Below are 22,124 nucleotides of genomic sequence, written 5' to 3' on the forward strand. Positions count from 1 at the left end.
ACACAAATTTACCATATTTGCAGATGACATAAAACTGGAAGGATTAGAAAATACAATTGGTAGCAGAACTGGGATTCTAAAACATTCTAAGCAAACTGGAACTGTGAAATTTACTAACAATAAAAAGACAATCTTTCTCTAAGGATATATGGATATGTGTGTGTGTGTGTGTGTGTGTTCAAGATGGGAAGATAAGAGCATGCATCATTCAAGTAGAAAAGACTTGGGGAATTTTGTAAGCTAGAAATACACAATATTGTATAAAAATTTAAAAACTTTAATAAGGCTACATTTGTAGAAGTATAATATTAAATAAGAGAAGTGACAATCCCACTGCATCCTACCTTTATGGGACTAGAACTAAAGTACTGTGTCCAATTCTGAATACTAAATTTTAGAAAGGACATTAAAGTGAAAATTTTTTCATAAGATGATAAGAATGGTAAGAAGACTCCAAATTATGATATAAAGAATTAGCTAAAACAGTAGTTCTCTAAATTTTTTTTGCCTTCAGACCCCTTTTACATTCTTAAAAATTATTCAGGACATCGAAAAATCTTTTGTTTATGTGAATTCTAGCTAGTGATATTTACATATTAATATTATACCATATTATTATGAAAATAGTTTTGACCTTGCTTTCCCTCAGGGGTTCCTACATCACACTTTAAGAGGTGTTGAATTAAAGGAATAAGTCTAGAGGAGTAAAGACTTTGGGTGGGAGGTGATAGGAAGAAGGAAAGAAAATGAATGTGGTAATTATCAACAAATTTCTGAAAGGTTATTAGGTAAAAGATAGATTAGAATTGTTCCATTTGGTCCCCAAGGGAAGAACCTGAAACATCTTGTATTTATAAGTCCTTTTTTTTTTGTGGAATGTAAGTAGCATCTTTTTGTATATGTCCTTTATGGTTAATTTGAATATTTATAATAGTCAAAATAACTTATTTGCTCAAAGTTATTCTTAAAACAATATTGCTATTACTGTATATAATGTTCTTTTTTATATAAAAGCTTTTTATTTTTCAAAATATGTGCAAAGATAGTTTTCAACATTCACCTTTCCAAATCTTGTGTTCCAAGTTTTTCTCCTCATTTTCCCATCTGTTCCCTCCCCTAGACTGCAAATAATCTAAGTTAAACATGTGCAATTCTCCTAAATATATTTCCACATTTATCATGATGCACAAGAAGAATCAGTTGATGGCAATTTTTGATGGTAGTAATGAGTCAGATAAGTCCCCTCTCCATAATGATTAGTGAAGTGCCATCCCAATATCTAAACTCACCCTTGCCTAACTCTGGAAGCTTAGATAACTTAAAGCACAGTGAAACCCCTAGGGCCCGAAGGGAAAACTGCTATTCTACCATAGCCCTCATGACAACTCACCTGTCCTCAAGGACAGCACAAGACATCCTCTTGGCCCCAGGCAAAAACCCCTGATAGGTGTCTCTTCTGCACCCCTTGTGCACAATGGATAAGTACAAACTCAACATCCCGGACTCAATCCCCCTGCAGGCACATCCTGTGGGCCACTTGACAAGAGAAATTGCAGCAAACTCCCCCTTCTCTTAGGCCCCTACAGATTGTTTTTCAATCAACTTTCTCCTTTGTTGATTCCCTGGAACATTTTGGGAAGCATAAAGCCTAAGGACATCCTAATAATCCCCTTAGGATGATAAGGACCCTCCCCTCATGGTTCTTTGCTCCTTTATAAGCTTGACTCTACCTCCATTCAGGCCTAATAGGATTTGGGACCCTTTTCCCCTTTGCATCTGAGGGAGTTTCAATAAATCTCCAGATCAAATTCCTATTGGGTCTTATCTCACATCTGTTTCAGCATAACAGTAGGTCTTGGGGGTGTAAGCTCTGCCCAATACTCTTCACCTTAAGGTCATAGTCACATTAGACAACCCAACTCATATCCAACTGTGAATCAGTAGCAGCATCCTTATGTAGCAAGCTCAGTATACTGATGTAGAGCCAAGAGGTAGTATTTGTTGTCTACATTTTAATCAATCCTGTTAGGTCTGTCATATATATATATATATATATATATATATATATATATATATATATATATATATATATATATATATATATTTTTATATATATATATACATATATATATATATATATATAATATATATATAATGCTAATGAAACTTTTAAAAAAATGAATGTACTACTATGGATAGCCTGGCTTGTTAAACTCAAGATTAAATAGATAACTATTGCCTATAGGAGTATGGTTTGATGAAAACCTTTGTGGATCAGTTTTTTCTCTCACAGGTTGTGATTGTGATGTGTGAAATTTCTACGAACAGAGAATCATTCTTTTGGGTTAAGAGGCTCATTTATGATGAAAAACATATACCTCCTTAAATATAGAACCTTTGGCACTTATCATTCACATTAGTGAATGCCTTAGTTTATTGGGGCCTTTAGGTTTTGGGCTCAATAGTTATCAATTAATGTTCTTAGTGCATTGTAAACTGCCTGGGCAGCAAAATTCTGCAGAAATTTCAACTCTATAAAAATTAGTACATAGCTTTTTTGACTCAGACTTGTATAGGACCTTAGCTTTGCTTTTGGTCCTATTTCAGACTTATGAAATTTCAGTTAACTCTGCAAAATGGTCTTTAAATCTTTTTTTCATACCTCCTCATTATCAGTTTTTTGAAAACAGCTTTCTTATTTTCTAGGAAAAATAATTCCTTTTTGACAACATTTTGCCTATTCCTCTCCATGCACACTGGCAAAATTGCAATTGTAAATTTAGAAAATTTAAATTTAGAGCAGTACTTGCAGCTAAGTACTAATTTAGCTAAGTACTTAGTATTAGTATTTAGCTTAGTAAATTTAGAAAATTGCAATTGCAATTGCAGAAATTTCCAATTTGCAGAAATTGCAGCTAAGCCAATTAAAAAGTCATTTGAAGAATCTTCAACAGAATTTTCAGCATTTTACATTTAAAGTATGCAAGTGGCATATATCAGTTATCACTGGATCAAATAGTCTCAGAGTTAGAAAAAACTTCAGGCTTTGATTACAACTAATCAAATTTCCATGCAATACACCAATTTCCTCCATTACATCTCCAACACTTAGTTATCAGCCTCTTCTAATGATGAGATGATTTCTGAGACAACCCTTTCCAATTGTAGAAAGTATTCTTTCATTAGGATGATGTTAGGAAGTTATTTTTCATAGAGAATAAATTTCTGCATCAAATAGCTTCTTAGAAAATGTAAAAGAGCATGATTTAAATCATCTAAATCCATCTAAGAGTTTATTTCAGTTGTTCTTAGTATTCTGAATATTCTAAATATTCAGATCCATTATTTAAACTCAAAAGGGATTTGTTTTGCTCAAATGTCCTGATGTCACTGATGAGTTTATCCTCATCCAGCCATACTCTTTTCCTCATTCTGGGACAAGTGGATCCTTCTGTGAAAGCCAGACCAGATTATGGGAGGTATCATCTGAAGATCTCCTCACAAGTGCTATGTGGCTATTAAGAAAGCAAGACAATTGAACCTTACTGGCAACTACACAGCCTTAAAGGGCTAGACAGAAAACAGGAGGAAAAAAGAAGACAGCCTTATTACCATGATAAGGCTAAATGGGTCTATCACAGGCAGAAATAACAAAATAATAATATAATACAAGGAAAGTTTTAACTGCCACACAAGAAAAGCCTTTTAACTTAAAAGACAAAAAAAAAAAGGACCAATTAAGTCTTTTTAATTAAGAAGAGACATGTTCAGAGTTATACTTAAGGATTAATAGTTACCTTTTATATTGCACTTTAAAGTTTTCAAAGTACATTTACATATATATAATCTCATTTCATCTTCCAACAATCCTATGAGGTAAGTACTATTATTATTCCCATTTTGCAACTGAAGAAAGTAAGATTAAGTGACTTCCCTAGAATGACACAGATCATTCTGAAGAAGATTTGAACTGAGGTTTCCTGATTCCAAATCCTATCAATTCTATCACCACGTTTGTTTTCTCTTTAGCTTTTTCATGCTACCTCCCTAGTACAGATTATGATTATCTAAATTTTATGAAATAATTAGTTTCATTGCCTTCAGCCTCTACCCATTCCAATCTTTCCTACACAGAAATATAAAATTAACATTTCTAATAAACAGGTCCAAAACGTATTACTATGTCACCTAACGAACTTTATTTTTCTGTTCATTGCCTAAAGAATAAAGTCTAAATACTTTAGCCTGATACTCAAAGCTCAATAATATCTAATTCTTAATGAAAAAAAAATCAAATGAAGGTGGCTTAGCTGTACCAGATCTAAAATTATATTATAGAGCACCAGTTACCAAAACCATTTGGTATTGGCTAAGGAATAGATTAGTTGATCAGTGGAATAGGTTAGGTTCAAGGGACAAAACAGTCAACAACTATAGCAACCTAGTCTTTGACAAACCCAAAGACCCCAGCTTTTGGGATAAGAACTTACTGTTTGACAAAAATTGCTGGGAAAATTGGAGACTAATATGGCAAAAACTAGGCATTGATCCAGACTTAACACCGTACACCAAGATAAGGTCAAAATGGGTTCATGGCCTAGGCATAAAGAATGAAATTATTAATAAATTAGAGGAACACAGGATAGTTTACCTCTCAGACCTGTGGAAGGGGAAGGTCTTTATGACCAAAGAAGAACTAGAGATCATTACTGATCACAAAATAGAAAATTTTGACTATACCAAACTGAAAAGTTTTTGTACAAACAAAACTAATGCAGACAAGATTAGAAGGGAAGCAATAAACTGGGAAAATATTTTTACAGTCAAAGGTTCTGATAAAGGCCTCATTTCCAAAATATATAGAGAATTAACTCTAATTTATAAAAAATCAAGCCATTCTCCAATTGAAAAATGGTCAAAGGATATGAACAGACAATTCTCAGATGAAGAAATTGAAACTATTTCTAGTCATATGAAAAGATGCTCCAAGTCATTATTAATCAGAGAAATGCAAATTAAGACAACTCTAAGGTACCACTACACACCTGTCAGATTGGCTAAGATGACAGGAAAAAATAATGATGATTGTTGGAGGGATGCGGAAAACTGGGACATTGATGCATTGTTGGTGGAGTTGTGAACAAATCCAACCATTCTGGAGAGTAGTTTGGAACTATGCTCAAAAAGTTATCAAACTGTGCATTCCCTTTGATCCAGCAGTGTTACTACTGGGCTTATATCCCAAAGAGATCATAAAGAATGGAAAGGGACCTGTATGTGCACGAATGTTTGTGGCAGCCCTCTTTGTAGTGGCGAGAAACTGGAAACTGAGTGGATGCCCATCAGTTGGAGAATGGCTGAATAAATTGTGGTATATGAATATTATGGAATATCATTGTTCTGTAAGAAATGACCAACAGGATGATTTCAGAAAGGCCTGGAGAGACTTACACGAACTGATGCTGAATGAAATGAGCAGGACCAAGAGATCATTATATACTTCAACAATACTATATGATGACCAGTTCTTTTTTTTTTTTTTTTTATTTAATAGCCTTTAATTTACAGGATATATACATGGGTAACTTTACAGCATTAACAATTTCCAAACCTCTTGTTCCAATTTTTCACCTCTTACCCCCCCCTAAATGGCAGGATGACCAGTAGATGTTAAATATATTAAAATATAACTTAGATACACAATAAGTATACATGACCAAAACATTATTTTGCTGTACAAAAAGAATCAGACTCTGAATTATTGTACAATTAGCTTGTGAAGGAAATCAAAGATGCAGGTGTGCATAAATATAGGGACTGGGAATTCAATGTAATGGTTTTTAGTCATCTCCCAGAGTTCTTTTTCTGGGTATAGTTAGTTCAGTTCATTACTGCTCCATTAGAAATGATTTGGTTGATCTTGTTGCTGAGGATGGCCTGATCCATCAGGACTAGTCATCATCTAGTATTGTTGTTGAAGTATATAATGATCTCCTGGTCCTGCTCATTTCACTTAGCATCAGTTCGTGTAAGTCTCCCAGGCCTTTCTGAAATCATCCTGTTGGTCATTTCTTACAGAACAGTAATATTCCATAATTTTCATATACCACAATTTTTTCAGCCATTCTCCAACTGATGGACATCCATTCAGTTTCCAGTTTCTAGCCACTACAAAAAGGGCTGCCACAAACATTCGTGCACATACAGGTCCCTTTCCTTCTTTATAATCTCTTTGGGATATAATCCCAGTAGTAACACTGCTGGATCAAAGGGTATGCACAGTTTGATAACTTTTTGAGCATAGTTCCAAACTACTCTCCAAAATGGTTGGATTCGTTCCCAACTCCACCAACAATGAATCAATGTCCCAGTTTTCCCACATCCCCTCCAACAATCATATGATGACCAGTTCTGATGGACCTGGCCATCCTCAGCAATGAGATCAACCAAATCATTTCCAATGGAGCATTAATGAACTGAACCAGCTACGCCCAGAGAAAGAACTCTGGGAGATGACTAAAAACCATTATATTGAAATTCCAATCCCTATATTTATGCCCACCTGCATTTTTGATTTCCTTCACAAGCTAATTGTACAATATTTCAGAGTCTGATTCTTTTTGTACAGCAAAATAATGGTTTGGTCATGTATACTTATTGTGTATCTAATTTATATTTTAATATATTTAACATCTACTGGTTATCCTGCCATCTGGGGGAGGAGGTGGGGGGTAAGAGGTGAAAAATTGGAACAAGAAGTTTGGCAATTGTTAATGCTGTAAAGTTACCCATACATATAACCTGTAAATAAAAGGCTATTAAATTAAAAACAAAAAACAAAAAACAAAAAAAACAAAAACAAAAACAAAAAAGCATCTACTATGTATGATTAAGAAGCTAAGCATAACATATTTAACCTATATCAAATTACTTGCTCTCTTGGGGAGGGGAGAGCTAAGAAAGGGAGGGAGAAAATTTTGAAATACAAAGTCTCACAAAATGAATCTTAAAAATTATCCTGACGTGTATTTGGAAAAATAAAATACTATTGAGAAAAATAATAATAATAATAATAATATCTAATTCTAAAATATCTTTTAACTTTATCTCCAATAATTCTTCCTCCTATATTATTCTAGAACTATTCATTTATCTCATGCTTTCCCATCTCTTCACTTTGACTCATTCTATTTTTTTCCTTATGAGCAGGTAGGTGTCTCAAAGGATAAAATACCAGGTATGAAGTCAGGAAGAGTTCAAATCTGGCCTCTGACACATTACCTGTGTGACATTCAGCAAATCATTTAATCCCGTTTGCCTCAGTTTCCTCACCCATAAAATGAGCTAACAAAGAAAATGTAAAACTATTCTAGTATCTTTGCTAAGAAAACCCCAAGTAGGGTCACAAAGAGTTGGATACAACTGAAATGACTGAGCAACAATTTGATTCCTTTCTTATACCTGGTTCATCATTCTCTCTTTGTTCAAGTCTCAATTACAAAGCTACTACTTCATTAAGTATTCCTGAGTTCCCCAACCATGCTTTCTTCCTCATCTATACTGATATTTTTTAAATATCTATATATCTTTCTACATATTTATACACACACATACACACAAACTATATATTTCTGAATGTGTGTTTGTGTGTGTATGTGTGGGTATCCTATAGACTTGTATTCTAATTTGTATATTGTTATTCTTATTTATTAGTAAAATTCTCGCTCAAGGCCTCTTCTTGGCCTGGAGGTGATCCTGGATTTTCAAAGGCTAGACTCATAAAGTACAAACGTGACAATTCCAACCAAGCTGGAAAGTCTTTGAGTACCATTTTCTGAACTCAAGTTTAGAGAGCGTCATTATCAGAGTGATAATGTAACAGAAAAACTCCCACATAGAGAAGCTCTCTCATCTGTGGTTGCAAAAGCACTCCCACTAGTGAAAACCTAGATCCTTTATGTATTGAAATGAGTATATATCTGCTTGATTACCTGTATTAAACTATAAACTCTCTGAGAGCAGGAATCTTATTTTGTTTATTTCTGTATCTCTCTCTACCACCTAGCAAAGTATATAAGAAATAAAAATGAACCGAAGTCAAGAAGAATGAGCTGGAAGTTGGGAGCTTGAATAAAAATGATAATTAAGTGTGGGCATTTTGAATTTTAGATAAAAACTAGTCTCTCAGGTAGAGATGTGTAGAATGCAATTGGAAATGGTAAAATAAAGGTCAAGATGGAGGCAAGATCTGAAGATAAGAATTTAGGAATCGTGGGAAAAAAGAGAGATGAGAGTGGAGGACAGAGATTCCTTTTAAGAGATACCTACATTGGGAAGGAGCAAAATACACTGGGGAAAAAAAAAAAACCTTTGGACTAGTAATCAGGAAACTTATGCCTCTGCTAATGTATAAGATGAGTTGGATAAGTCAAGACCTCTTTAGGAAAAGAGGAAATTGGATTAAGTAGCTAAGTGGCATAGTGAATAGAGCACCAGGCCTAGAGTCAGGAAGACATCCATACAAATTTGGCCTCAAACACCTACTAGTTGTGTGATCATAGGGAAGTCACTTAATTGGTTTGCCTCAGTTTCCTTATCCGGAAAATGAGTTGGAGAAGAAAATGGCAAATCACTCTAGTATTTTTGCCAAGAAAACCCCAAATGGGATCACAAAAAGTTGGAAACAACTGGAAAACAACTAACCAAAAAATAAAAAAAAAAGATTCAGTAAATAGTGACTCAATCATGACAGCAATTTTCAAGTTGATGAATTGTCATGTGGAGGAGGGATTCACCTTGTTTTGTTTAGCTCCAGAGAGCAGACCTAGAAGCAATGAGCTAGATGTTAAAGAGAGAGAAAGAGAGAGAGAGAGAGAGAGAGACAGAAATTAAAGCAAAAATGGAAAAATCCTTGCCCTCAAGGAGCTTATTTTCCATAGGGAGTCAAGAGGGTCTGGATTCAACTCTTGTTTTGGACACAATAAATATGTAACCCTGTATAGTCATTATTCAATTTCTCTGTGCCTCAATTTCTTCATCTGTTGCCAGAATTGCTAGCCAATATGTGTGTGTGCATGTGTGTATCCAAATAAACAAATGAGATCATAGGGATGAGTTTCCTGCGGTGGTACTTGAGTTGAGTTTTGAAAAATATTAGGCATTCTAAAAGATAGAGGTGAGAGGAATACATTCCAAGAAGGGTTAACAATTCTGGCAATTGTTGGCAGGGATGGTGGAAATATGGCACTGTTTTGAGAAACAGCAATATGACCAGTTTGTGTAGATCTTAAGGTGTGTGCATGAGAGAACCATATAGTGGTAATGAAATGACATTAGTATGTAGGGTAACAAAATGAAAAAAGTATTCTAGAGCCAGACCCTGAAAAGCTTTATATGACAAGAAGAGGTTCATTCTATCCTAGAGGTAACCAAGGGTCAATGTAGTTTACTGGGCAGATAAATAACATGGTTAGACTTGTGCTTTGAAAATACATTTTTGCAATTGTGTGGAAAATGACTTGGCCAAGAGACAGACTTGAGAGTAAAAAACCAGTTAGGGTGCCCTTGCAGTAGTTCATGTAAGATATGGTAAGTGCTTCACCCAAGGTGCTGACTAAGGTAGAAACTGGAAGACAGATGAAAGAGATGGGTAGGTTTTCACACTGATTAGCTGTGTACGATTTGGGACCTATCCCTATTTAATATAATATATTTGCCAAAGTTGTCATCTCCAACTGTGTTTTAACTACCTACTAGCCATCTTCTTCATTTATTACACAAGGGATCATGACTAAACACATCATCTTTTGATTTAAAGCTTTCATCTGTAATTGCACACTTATCTTATCTTGTCCTGTTGCCCAGCCCATAATTCCTCTCATGCCTTACTTACACCTCTTCAAACACGCACCCAGACAGCACCCTGTTTTTAGAAAACACATTCTGCCCCTACAATCTTCTCCTTTTCTTCATCCAGTATCTACTAAAATCGTACCATAACTATGAAATCTTCTCTCAGTAGATCAAAAAAAGGAGTGACTATTCTTGGCTACATCAATCTAGAATGAAATTTTTAAGGGCTCCCTCTTTCCCCATTACTATATGGTTTGCACTTTCTCCTTTATTTCACGGAGTCAATTTATTAAGTTAAAGCTTGTAGTTACTCAATCAAGCCTTGAGGTGGAGAAATAGGTGTGGTTTTCCTTCTCTTTAGCCTGACTCCTTTATTAACTCTTCTCTTCACCACACCCTTCCCCATCCTCAGCAACAAGGGTATGGAAACAGGGAGGAAATTAATAATAGAGAAATGAGTACAGAAAGTTTTTCCAGAGTTGTTCTTCTCCCACTCAGAAGTACTGTAGTAATACTTTGATGAAATAGTATTGTAATAAGACCTACAAAAATGTTCATAACATAAACATAACATAGAAGCCCATATCACATGTACTAATTGTAATAGCCAGAAAGAAAATGTGATAATAAAAAAAAAATACTCAATAGTATAGGAATATGATAAAATAGTATTGAATCTGAATAAATTTTATTAAAGGCTGTATTACACAGTGGATAGCAAACCTGCTTTGGAGTGAATTAGACAGGTTCAAATCCTGATATATACTAACTATATGACTATGTACAAGTCACACTTGGTCCAGTTTAGATTTCTTGTAATGATGATGATCACAGGGAGAAAATTAAGAGAAAGAGAGGGATGGAGACGGAGACGGAGGAGGAAGAGAGGAAGAAGAAGAAATAGAAGAAGAACAAGAAGAACAAGAACAAGAGGAAGAAGAGGAAGAAGAAGAAGAAGAAGAAGAAGAAGAAGAAGAAGAAGAAGAAGAAGAAGAAGAAGAAGAAGAAGAAGAAGAAGAAGAAGAAGAAGAAGAAGAAAAGGAAGAAGAAGAAGAGGAAGAAAAAAAGGAAGAGGAAGAAGAAGAGGAAGAAGAAAAGGAAGAGGAAGAAAGGAAGGAAGTGATGAAATAGAATTCTGTCCCCTGATCTTTGGGGAGAGTAGGCCACCTAGCCTGGGGGAATTTCTAAAAATGATCCCCACCTGAATTTCCCAGCTCTGGGAAAACTACTTGGTTTCTATGAGAAACTCCTACCTCCAATTAATCTGGGAATGACTTTGGTCTGGGAAATAACCACCACCCTTACTGATCTGGAAATTAGTTCCTAATCCCTGCCTAGCCCCAAACCATAGAAGGCTAAATAAAAAAACAAGACTCTGTACCCCAAACTTTGGTATCTTCCTATTCAGGAAGTACCCCACTGAGAAAGAGTTTCTCAGTGAAAATAAATCCATTTTTGCCAAAAACCTCACAGACTGGGGCTGTGAATTCTTTTGCAAAATCTGCAACAACAGCCTGGGGACCCTCATCATTCTTAGGATATCTCTCACCCCTCAAACATTTGGTGGCCTGTTACAGGGATCCCCAAGATTGTATATCCTCCTGGCCGAGGTAAGCTCCTTCTTGCTTCTGTTGTCTCTGTTCAATACCAAATGACAACTCAAACATCTGGGAAGGTTTGGGGCTATAGGGAGTTCCACGCTCAGCAGATTTCCTTGCCGAGGGATGCCTAGACTTGGAATTTCTGCATCTTTTAGCAGAAGTAACCAGGGGACTTCTGTAACCTCTCTCCCTCTCAGGGATGCCTTAGAGGACTGGGCGCTATGGAATCCGGAAAATCTAAGATTTGTGGCAAAATGGAACAATCCACTTCTGTCTTTATTCCTAAAGATTCTCCCTTAGGCTATCTCTCACAAAACAGAGACAAATTTTGCCTAAAAGATCTCAAAACTAAGAAACTCATTTTCTTCTGAAACATTGCCTGGGCTCAATACATTTTGGGGAACCAGGAAAAATGGCTCAATTAACTATTGCACTATCCATCAGTTTTGTTTTGTTTTGCCAAAGGCAAGGCAAATAGACTGAAGTTCTCTATGTTCAAGCCTTCAAGATACCAAAAGAAGATAGCACGGCAGGATGCAGCTAGTAAAATTTACTGGAGGGGAATTGAAAATAGATACTGATCTTTTGGATGATCATCTCCTTTCCACTCCTCTTAAGGAAACACAATTCCTCCTCTGCACCCTCATGCAATCCTTATCAGGAGGCCTGTGAATCCCTTTAAGAACCACTTCCTTATCAAAGATAGGACCTTATATCTGACAATATATATATATATTTTAAACTCTGTCTCCCTCACTTCCTGAACCAGATTCTGAGTTTTCCCTACCCTACTCCTCATTCCCTCAGATACAAGGAGAGGGACCTCTATTTCTCTTCCTCAGGATCCTGATTCAGCCACCCCTTCTAATCTCTGCCCACTGAGAGAAACAGCAGACTCTCAGGGTATAGGTGCCCTTTTCAAAGTCAAATCTCTCCCAAATTAAGGATCTTTCCTGGGAAGATGTTAATATTAAAACAATCTGCCCCAGATATACAGAGGAAGCTGCAGAAGCTAAATTTGGACCCCCAAACTTCCCAGACTTAGCTGTTAGAAATATCTTTTAGAGTCTTTAATAATAGGGATTGAACAGCAATCCAGGAGGAAGAGTGCAGAGTTAAAGCGAGAAATGGAGAACAGGCCCAAATTTTAGCTGCTGCCATATCTGGGAACCATAGGTTTCATGCTTCAGGGCTTGCAACTGTAAACTCCCCCCGGGCCCTTGTCCCAAGTCCCCAGGAGGGGCACTGGAAGAGGGATTGCTCACAGGAGACAAACTAGCCCCCCCAATGCCCTGCACTCTGGCAGAAGTTTAGAGCTTGGTCAGGCTCTCCCTCACTCCATCATGACAGCCAAGCCCTGGGTATCCTCAGATATGGCCTGTAAGACCATTGAATTTCTTTTTGATATGGGGGGAGGCCTCTCTTTCTGTCTCAAGTCAACACTAGTATCACTTGCCTCTCCCCCATAGGATAATGATTGAAGGGAAACTTCAATGAAGGGAAGACTTGTTTAGAGACCTTCCCTCTGCCTTGCCAGTTTGATGACCTGTTATTTAAACACTCCTTTTTTATTATACCTTCTTATCCTATTTCCTTATTGGGATGTGATTTATTCAGGAAATTGGGGACTTAATTTTCTCTTTTCAGACCTTTATGTGCTTCTTTCAAAGCCCTCCAATATTCCCTCTGAAATCTGGGAGAAAATAGATTCCTCTGTCTGGGACCAAGGAATCCCTGGACGAGCCACTCACACCACCCCAGCCTTAGTCAGCCTGCGGGATCCCAGGGTATTCCTCCATAAAAGCCAATGCCCAATAAAGGCTTACAACCCCTGATTGAGAAATTTCTTAAGCACAAGCTTTTAGTTCCCTGCAAGTCTTCTTGCAATACTCCAATTCTCCCAGTTAGAAAACCGAATGGGGAGTTTTGTATGGTGCAGGACCTCAGAGCAATTAATGAGGCAGTTATTCCAATCCATCCCATTATACCTAATCCCTATACTATCCTCAGATCCCATGAGATACAAAACGGTTTTCCCACTCTATATCTTAAAGATACCTTCTTTCCTATACCTTTGCATGGGCTCTTTGCTTTTGAATGGGTGAAGTCAGGGGAGTATCCCCATCAATTAATGTGCACAGTTCTGCCCCAGGGCTTCCCAGATAGCTCACACATATTCCAACAGGCACTGAATAAAGATTTAAGGCATTTGGAGCTGCTTAACAGCAGTCTCAGCCAGTACATGGATGATATTTTGATCTGCAGCTCCACCCGAGAGGCTTCCTTAAATGCAGCCATAAATTTTCTGGCTTCTAGGGGCAATAGAGTTTTCTCATCCAAAGCCCACATTGCCTGCCAGTCTGTCAAATACTTGGGCCATAATGTAACCCCCATTCAAGATCCTGCCAATCTTCCCCTTAACTACGGCCCCCCAATCAGGCCAAGGCTTTAAGACCCTGTAAGTCAAACTGACTTCTGCCCCTGCTCTGGCTCTACCTAATTTAGAAAAGCCTTTCACTCTGTCTGTATTTGAAAGGCGGGGCCAGGCCCTAGGAGTCTTCACTCAGGACCGGATCCCAAACCGGTTGCCTACTTCTCAAAGAAATGGACTCCTTTTCCTAGAATGGGAAACTCTCCTGCCTTAGAGCAGTGATTGCTACAGCCCTTCTACTTGAAGAAGCCTCAAAACTCACCCTAGGGCAGCCATTGAAGGTTTTAACGCTCCATTGGTTTCAGAGTATTTTAGAAGCCAAAGGGCATCAGTGGTTAGCTGCTGGGCGGCTTACTAGATATCAGGCTCTCCTACTAGATACCCCCACCTGACTTTTCCGGTGTGTCAAACTTTTAACTCTGCTACTCTGCTTCCTGATAACACTCAGTTGGGAGACATCATTCATAATTGCGAGGAAGCTTTAGATTCTGTCTACTCCAGTCGACCTGACTTGAGGGACATTCCTCTTGACAACCAGGATGGTGAATGGTTTACAGATAGGTCTAGTTTTCTTGGAAATAGGGAAAGAAAGGCAGGTTATTCTGTGGTGACCCTCAATGGGACCCTGGAAGCTAAGCCATTGCCTCCTGGGACTTCTGCCCAGAAAACTTAACTTATTGCCCTAAACAGAGCTTTGGAACTGGGGAAGGGAATGAGAATGAACATCTATACAGACTCAAATATGCTTTTCACATTTTGCATGGTCATGGGGTTATATGGAAAGAAAGGGGACTTTTGACAGCAAAAAAAAATTCTATTAAATATGCAAGAGAAATTCTACAACTATTGCAAGCTGTTCACAAACCCGGAGAAATTTCAGTCATATTTTGTAAAGGACACCAGAAGGGAGATTCATTTCAGGCCAAGGGGAATAGGTTTGCAGATTCAGCTGCTCGAGCTGCTGCCCATTTACCCCTGACTATGGCACCTTTAATTCCCTCACTCCCTGATTCTTACACCCCTTCATATAGTTCGCAGTAACAAGCCCTTGCAGAAGAATGGAGATACACCCTTTCTTCCTCTGGTTGATTTCAAACACCCTCAAGCCAATTTTTAATCCCAGAAGCAAGTCAGTGTAAACTTATTTTTGGTCTTCACCAAGCTATCCACTTGGGAAGAAAAATTCTTCAATCTCTTCTAAAAAGTATTTTTACTGGTCACAAGTTGGGAGAAACAATCAGACAGGTTTGCCAGACCTGCCCAGTTTGTGCCCAAGTAAATCCTGAAGTTGTTAAACTTCCACCTCTCCTGAAGCCTGTTTATAGAAGGGTTCATACCCAGGAGAAGATTGGCAAATAGACTTTGCACATATGCCCCCTTGCAGAGATTTCAAATTGCTTTTGGTCTTTGTTGTGTCTTTGTTGACACTTTACTAATTGGGTAGAAGCCTTTCCCTGCAGGACGGAGAAAACTCAGGAGGTATCATAATACTTGCTAAATGCGATTATGTCAGTTTGACCTGCCTAGCTCCTTGCAGAGCCACAATGGCCTAGTCGTCACTTCTCAGGTAACCCAAAATGTGACTGAGGCACTTAAAATCACTTACCACCTTTACTCTGCTTGGCATCCTCGGGCTTCTGGGAAGGTGGAGAAAATGAATCATTCCCTCAAGAGAGTCCTTACTAAACTGTGCTTAGAGACTCAAGAGGATTGGGTGAAGAATCTCCCATTAGGGCTTCTTAGAGTCCGCCTTGCTCCTCTGGAAAATATTAAGCCAAGCCCCTTTGAACTTCTGTATGGGAAGCCCTTCTTAACCTCTGATATTTTTGAAGATCCAGAACAGCATCTGGTCACTCAGTTTGCCACCCAACTGGTGCGGTCCAAAAAGCCCTTTCTGAATAAGCAAATGAGCATCTCCCTAAACCCACAGATGGTCATACTCAGAATACTTCCCCTGTAAATCCAGGGAACATGGTATACTTGAAATCTTGGAAACTTCAGGGTGCTGACCTTCCAGGTATAAAGTAGAAAGGAACATATAAGGTCATTCTCACTATTCTGTCAGTCAAACTGGAAGGGTTTCTCAGTCGGACTCATATTTCTAGGATTAAAAATGCTGCTTCTGTTACTTCTCCTTCAGATATTTCAGAGTATTCCTGTGAATCCATAGAGGACCTGAAGCTACTCTTCCACAAGACCCCTGAAACCACATTGTTGCGTCCTTCTTTCTCTCACTCTAGTCTTCTTCCTTTTTCCCACTCCAAGGATGAGAACTTTGCTCCTAGCATTTTCTCTCCAGCTTTTCTTGATGTCATTCTGTGGCCCCTACCAGTAGGGTGTTAACCCTTTCTTAGCCTTTTAGGCTAGGGAACTCCATGGGCAGTGGAGGCATTCAGGACCATTGCATGGGCCATTAGTATCCCACAGATGGGACCTGATGCATCATTGCAAAGGCCCAATTCCCAAATGTCACCATCTTTATCCTGGATGCCACCCCATTTTAACCTGTTTGAGATTTGTTTCCTCCAGGCTCCAAGCTATAAACTTCCAACTCCTTGTTCAGATTGAAGATTATGGGATAACTGACTTGGACACTCAACATCCCCCAGATGTTGCTATTGCAATCTTCAGATCTTACACTTTCCCTCCTAACCTGAATCACCATTAAGCATAGGGACAGCTCTATGGTCCTTGTCATCTTGAAGCAACTCTAGAAGATGAGACCTTCCTCCCTTTGCCCCAAATAAATTTGGGAGTGACTGCTTGAGAGGGAAATTATGTAATAGGATTCTGCTCCCGGATCTTTGTGGAGGATGGGCCTGGCCTGGGGAAATTCCTAAAAATGATCCCCACTTGAGTCTCCCAGCTCTGGGAAAACTATCTGGTTCCCATGGGAAACTCCCCACCACCAATTAATCTGGGAATGACTTTGGTCTGGGAAACAATCACCACTCTTATTGATTTGGAAATTAGCCCCTAATTTCCCCTAATTGGGGCTAGCACCCTAGCTTCCAACCATAGAAAGCTAATTAAAAAAACAAGACTCTGTACCTCAAACTTTGTTATCTTCCTATTCAGGAAAAAGCCTACTGAGAAAGAATTTCTCAGTGAAAATAAACCCATTTTTGCCCAAAAATCTCTTTTACAGACTGGGACTGCGAATTCTTTTGCAAAACCTGTGACAATGCTCTGGGGACCCCCATCGCTGTTAGGTGTATCTCTCACCTTTCAACAGAAGGAAGGAAGGAAGGAAGGAAGGAAGGAAGGAAGGAAGGAAGGAAGGAAGGAAGGAAGGAAGGAAGGAAGGAAAGAAGAAAAGGAAGGAAGGAGAAGCAAATATGAAGAATTCAAAAAACATAATCATGAAATGGTAAGAGTTTGGAGAAAACAGAATATACACACTCACTACAACTATCCATCTATATATCTACATATTGACAAAACTCCCATACCATATCTATGTAAGCACTTTTTCTTAAATTTTGGGAGCTTCCTAGAGCAGAGCTTCTTAAAATTTTTCCCTTGTGACTCCATTTCCCTCGAGAAATTTTTATGTGACACTAAACATTTAGATATATAAAACTGGTATAAAGTCAAACATTTACTGATGATAAATCATAATTTCATGATCCCCACATTCAGTTATAAGACCCTAAATGGGGTTACAATCCATTGGTTAAGAAATAGGGCCTATAAACTAGAGATCATTACTGATCACAAAATAGAAAATTTCGATTATACCAAACTGAAAAGTTTTTGTACAAACAAAACTAATGCAGACAAGATTAGAAGGGAAACAATAAACTGGGAAAATATTTTTACAGTCAAAGGTTCTGATAAAGGCCTCATTTCCAAAATATATAGAGAATTAACTCTAATTTATAAAAATCAAGCCATTCTCCAATTGAAAATGGTCAAGGATATGAACAGACAATTCTCAGATGAAGAAATTGAAACTATTTCTAGTCATATGAAAAGATGCTCCAAGTCATTATTAATCAGAGAAATGCAAATTAAAACAACTCTAAGATACCACTACACACCTGTCAGATTGGCTAAGATGACAGAAAAAAATAATGATGATTGTTGAAGGGGATGTGGGAAAACTGGGATATTGATGCATTGTTGTGGAGTTGTGAAGCAGAATCAACCATTTTGGAAGTAGTTTGGAACTATCTCAAAAAGTTATCAAACTGTGCATACCCTTGATCCAGCATGTTACTACTGGGCTTATATCCCAAAGAGATTATAAAGAAGGGAAAGGGACCTGTATGTGCACGAATGTTTGTGGCAGCCCTTTTTGTAGTGGCTAGAAACTGGAAACTGAGTGGATGCCCATCAGTTGGAGAATGGCTGAATAAATTGTGGTATATGAATATTATGGAATATTACTGTTCTGTAAGAAATGACCAACAGGATGATTTCAGAAAGGCCTGGAGAGACTTACACGAACTGATGCTGAGTGAAATGAGCAGGACCAAGAGATCATTATATACTTCAACAACAATACTATATGATGACCAGTTCTGATGGACTTGGCCATCCCTCAACGAGATCAACAAATCCATTTCCAATGGAGCAGTAAATGAACTGAACCAACTATGCCCAGAAAGAACTTGGGAGATGACTAAAAACCATTACATTGAATTCCAATCCCTATATTTATGCCACCTGCATTTTTGATTTCCTTCAAGCTAATTGTACAATATTTCAGAGTCTGATTCTTTTTTATACAGCAAAATAATGTTTTGGTCAATTATACTTATTATGTATCTAATTTATATTTTAATGTATTTAACATCTACTGGTCATCCTGCCATCTAGGGAGGGGTAGGGGTAAGAGGTGAAAAATTGGAACAAGAGGTTTGGCAATTGTTAACGCTGTAAAAGTTATCCATGCATATAACCTGTAAATAAAAGGCTATTAAATAAATTTAAAAAAAGGTTAAAAAAAAAAAAGAAATGGGGCCTATATCACTGATTTTAAGAAAGGGACCCCAGTTCTCACTCTACTGCTGGATTCCACATAACCCATTTTTTAGATAGAAGGTTTCTCTCCCTTCTAACTTCTCTTAGAGTTGAGAATTGGATTATTTGTACCTAGCTATAGAGTAAAAACTGTGAACCCTTTCTCTTATAATTTGTTACATTCCAGCCAACTCAACAAGTACTTGTTAAGATACCTACTGGTTTCTGGATACTGGGAATTCAAGTTAACAAGCATTTATTGCATTAAGCATTTATTATGTGCCAGATATTATGTCAAACACTGGAAATACAAATACAAATGAGAAAGACAGAACAAGTTTTCATTCTAATGGAAGAAGACAATACACAAAAGGGACTGAGAAGCTGGGGGAAAGTGGAAAAGTATCCTTGTAAAAAGTGAGCAGCAGAGTCTGAGAAGAGTGAAGGATTCAAGCATATCAGGTCTGAGATACAAAAATAAAAAAAACATTCCAGGAGATTACATTTTACGGTAGGAAGAAATATGAGCAATGCAAGCTAAGGCCACAGAGGAGGTGGGGGGAAAGAAGAGAGGAGAAATGGCTTTTTTTATGGTTCTGTTATGTTTTATTTTTTGAGGGAAGACTGAAAACTAGATTATTTTGAAGGAAGTGCCTGGAGGAAGATTAGGAGGAATATAAGTAATGCCACAGATATTAACATACTTGACTGAAAGAAGGAAGGCAAAACTAACACAAGCAAACAAACACATCCACCCCTCCATCACAGTACCACACCCATGAAATTAACCCTGCCCTGATACAGAAATGAATTTATTCCATATCAATATCACTATGAAACTACAGTTATTTTTTTTGTTTGTTTGTATGGAGTGTAAATCTATGTACACTGAAGACTACTGAATCAGAATTCCTAACAATGATAATCAGTCACCATCAATCCCTGGGAATAATTTCCTAATATATATCACATTATACTTGTATTTTAGGTCACCAAAACTTGTTCCCAATTAAGCAAGACAAATATATTTAACCTGAATTTTAGGTGATGAAGAAATTTCATATGTATTAATGGTAGTTAAATTAGAAGACAGAAACAATCATTTGGTTTCGTATGCATTTTTTTTTTTTTTTTTTTTTTTTGCTGGCTGGCACAAAAAATAATGACTTCAATGAATCTGTGAATACAATGATAAGTATGGATAACAACAATAGTAAAAAATATATATATAATCCCAAGAACAACTGACACTTATTTCATCTTTATATTGAAAAAGTGAGGTAGAAGAAGTGTTGGAAGATTAGGAACTTTTCGGAGAAGAGAGTTTCAGAAATCAAGATCATGGAATTAGCGCAAGTATAGTTAACATGGGAGTCTAAAGTATGACTGTTTATTGAGCAGCTAAGTAAAAGTCACAGTGGTTAAAGAGGTTGATGAATTAAGAGAGTAGAGTGTTTCAGAGCTCATCATGGTATTATGAAATCCCCAAGTATGAGAATAGGATTTAGGGTAGAAAGGAAGATTGTGAACTATGTACTGATTTTCTTGTGCAAAGGAAAAGATGACCTAAAATTTGACAGATGATTTCCAACAGGATAGATGACTTTGATAGAAGGAGTGAACCTAAAAAGAGAACTTGCTGAGAAATGAAAGAAAAAGGGTGAAATGGAAATGGCACTGAGAAACAAAGACTTTATCCATTGTCCTGACCAACGTGTAGAGGAGCATGAAAAAAAAATCACTGGATAATAAAAACAATAGCCAGGTAGGCAATGTGTTCTGAGGGCAGTAAGCTTTTCTAATTGCAAAATGATAGAAAAGAGTGTGAGAGGAAGAAATCTGGGGTAAAAAGATGTTTATTAATGATAGAATGAGAATTCCAGAGAGTACAATGAAAGAGGATGGCATAGAAGTAGTAAGACGTGAAGGAGAGGTTTAGGGTAGAGCTGGATAAGGATGAAAAAGTATGGAGTAGGAGGAGGAGGAAAAGGAAAATTTTCTCCAAAGAAATAGTGTTTTTTGTATCATAGGTTTATGATAGGAGAAAGAAAGAAATTCATTTAACAATAGATAATTTATAAAAAGTAAGTTACTTCTGAAAACCATGATAATTGGGGCCGGGAGAATGAATGATTCAGGGTGTGGAATATGACCCTAATTTTTGAGGATTTTTAAAAGGATAACTATATTCTCCCTTGGGATTGATGGGTCATAAGCATCTTGAAATACCATAAAGAACACTAGGCTTAGAATCAGAATACTGCAATTTGAATTCTGATTTTATAAGTCATGTGTATATACCTTACTCTACTTTTTAAATGTTTTTTCTCCTCATTCACTGTCCTTAACAGGGAAAAATCATAATCTTTGTAGAAAACTAGTCAAATAAAGCAGAAACTAAAGGACCATTTGGATATATTATAAAAGAGTTTTTTATTTAGGGATGGATTGTATTATATGATAGGCAACATAATGAAATGGAAAGAGCTCTGGATTTGGAGTCAAAAATCTGAGATTAAACTGGATTAAATCTTAATTTACTTAGTTTTTGTAACCTTAAAGTTATTTCATTTTCCTTTGCCTCAATTTTCTCATCTGTAAAATGCAGATATTGAACTATATAACCCCTAAAGTCTTTTATAATTATAAATTTCTCACCTTAAGATTTTTTTGAACTAAAATGTCTTTAAATTCAAATTCTGTGAAGCCATAGTAGGAAATTAATAAATGTTTGTTGAGTCACACTGAATATTCTTCTACAGTTTTTGCAGCATTTTCACATATACTTAATATTCACTAATAAACTTAAATTCATATTAATCTATATAAAAGAATAAAAATACTTACCCTACTGCACAAGAGTACGTTCCTTCATCAGTCATTTTAATTGGCCAAAATTCTATAGCATCATCCTTAAAAATGATTCTGTCACTTGAGTTCACAGCCACTGTTCTATTTGGTCCATAGTGTTTTGACCATCTGACAATATGATTTCTTTGATAATGATCAGTAGAAAGGCAGCATCTCAAGTGATAAGGTTCACCTTCAAGTGCAGCGATATAACCCCGGAAAATACACAACTCTTTACAAGAAAAGTAGAGTTAAAGAGAAATATGGTTTAAAAAAGTAAAACACTATCTTTACAATAAAAAATAAAAACAAATAGGTAGTAGAAAAATTACATTAGCTAAAGATAGGATTTTAGAAGAAAGGGATATTTCTAGAAGTGTGCAGAGATACTCCGAGACTATTGGTTTTCCATAAATTCAAAG

General features: G+C 37.0%; 1 protein-coding gene across 2 annotated transcripts in view; it reads right to left on the minus strand.

Moving 5' to 3' along the window:
* Positions 1–22,124, minus strand: part of IL18R1 (interleukin 18 receptor 1) — a 48,661-nt gene that overhangs the window by 19,404 nt on the left and 7,133 nt on the right. For both annotated transcript variants that reach the window (XM_023501251.2, XM_003766715.4), the window contains exon 3: positions 21,700–21,934. In XM_023501251.2, the coding sequence (XP_023357019.1) occupies positions 21,700–21,934 (235 nt within the window). The remainder of the gene's footprint in view (positions 1–21,699; positions 21,935–22,124) is intronic.

Source organism: Sarcophilus harrisii, chromosome 3 (genome assembly GCF_902635505.1).
Source record: "Sarcophilus harrisii chromosome 3, mSarHar1.11, whole genome shotgun sequence".
Classification (NCBI taxonomy): domain Eukaryota; kingdom Metazoa; phylum Chordata; class Mammalia; order Dasyuromorphia; family Dasyuridae; genus Sarcophilus; species Sarcophilus harrisii.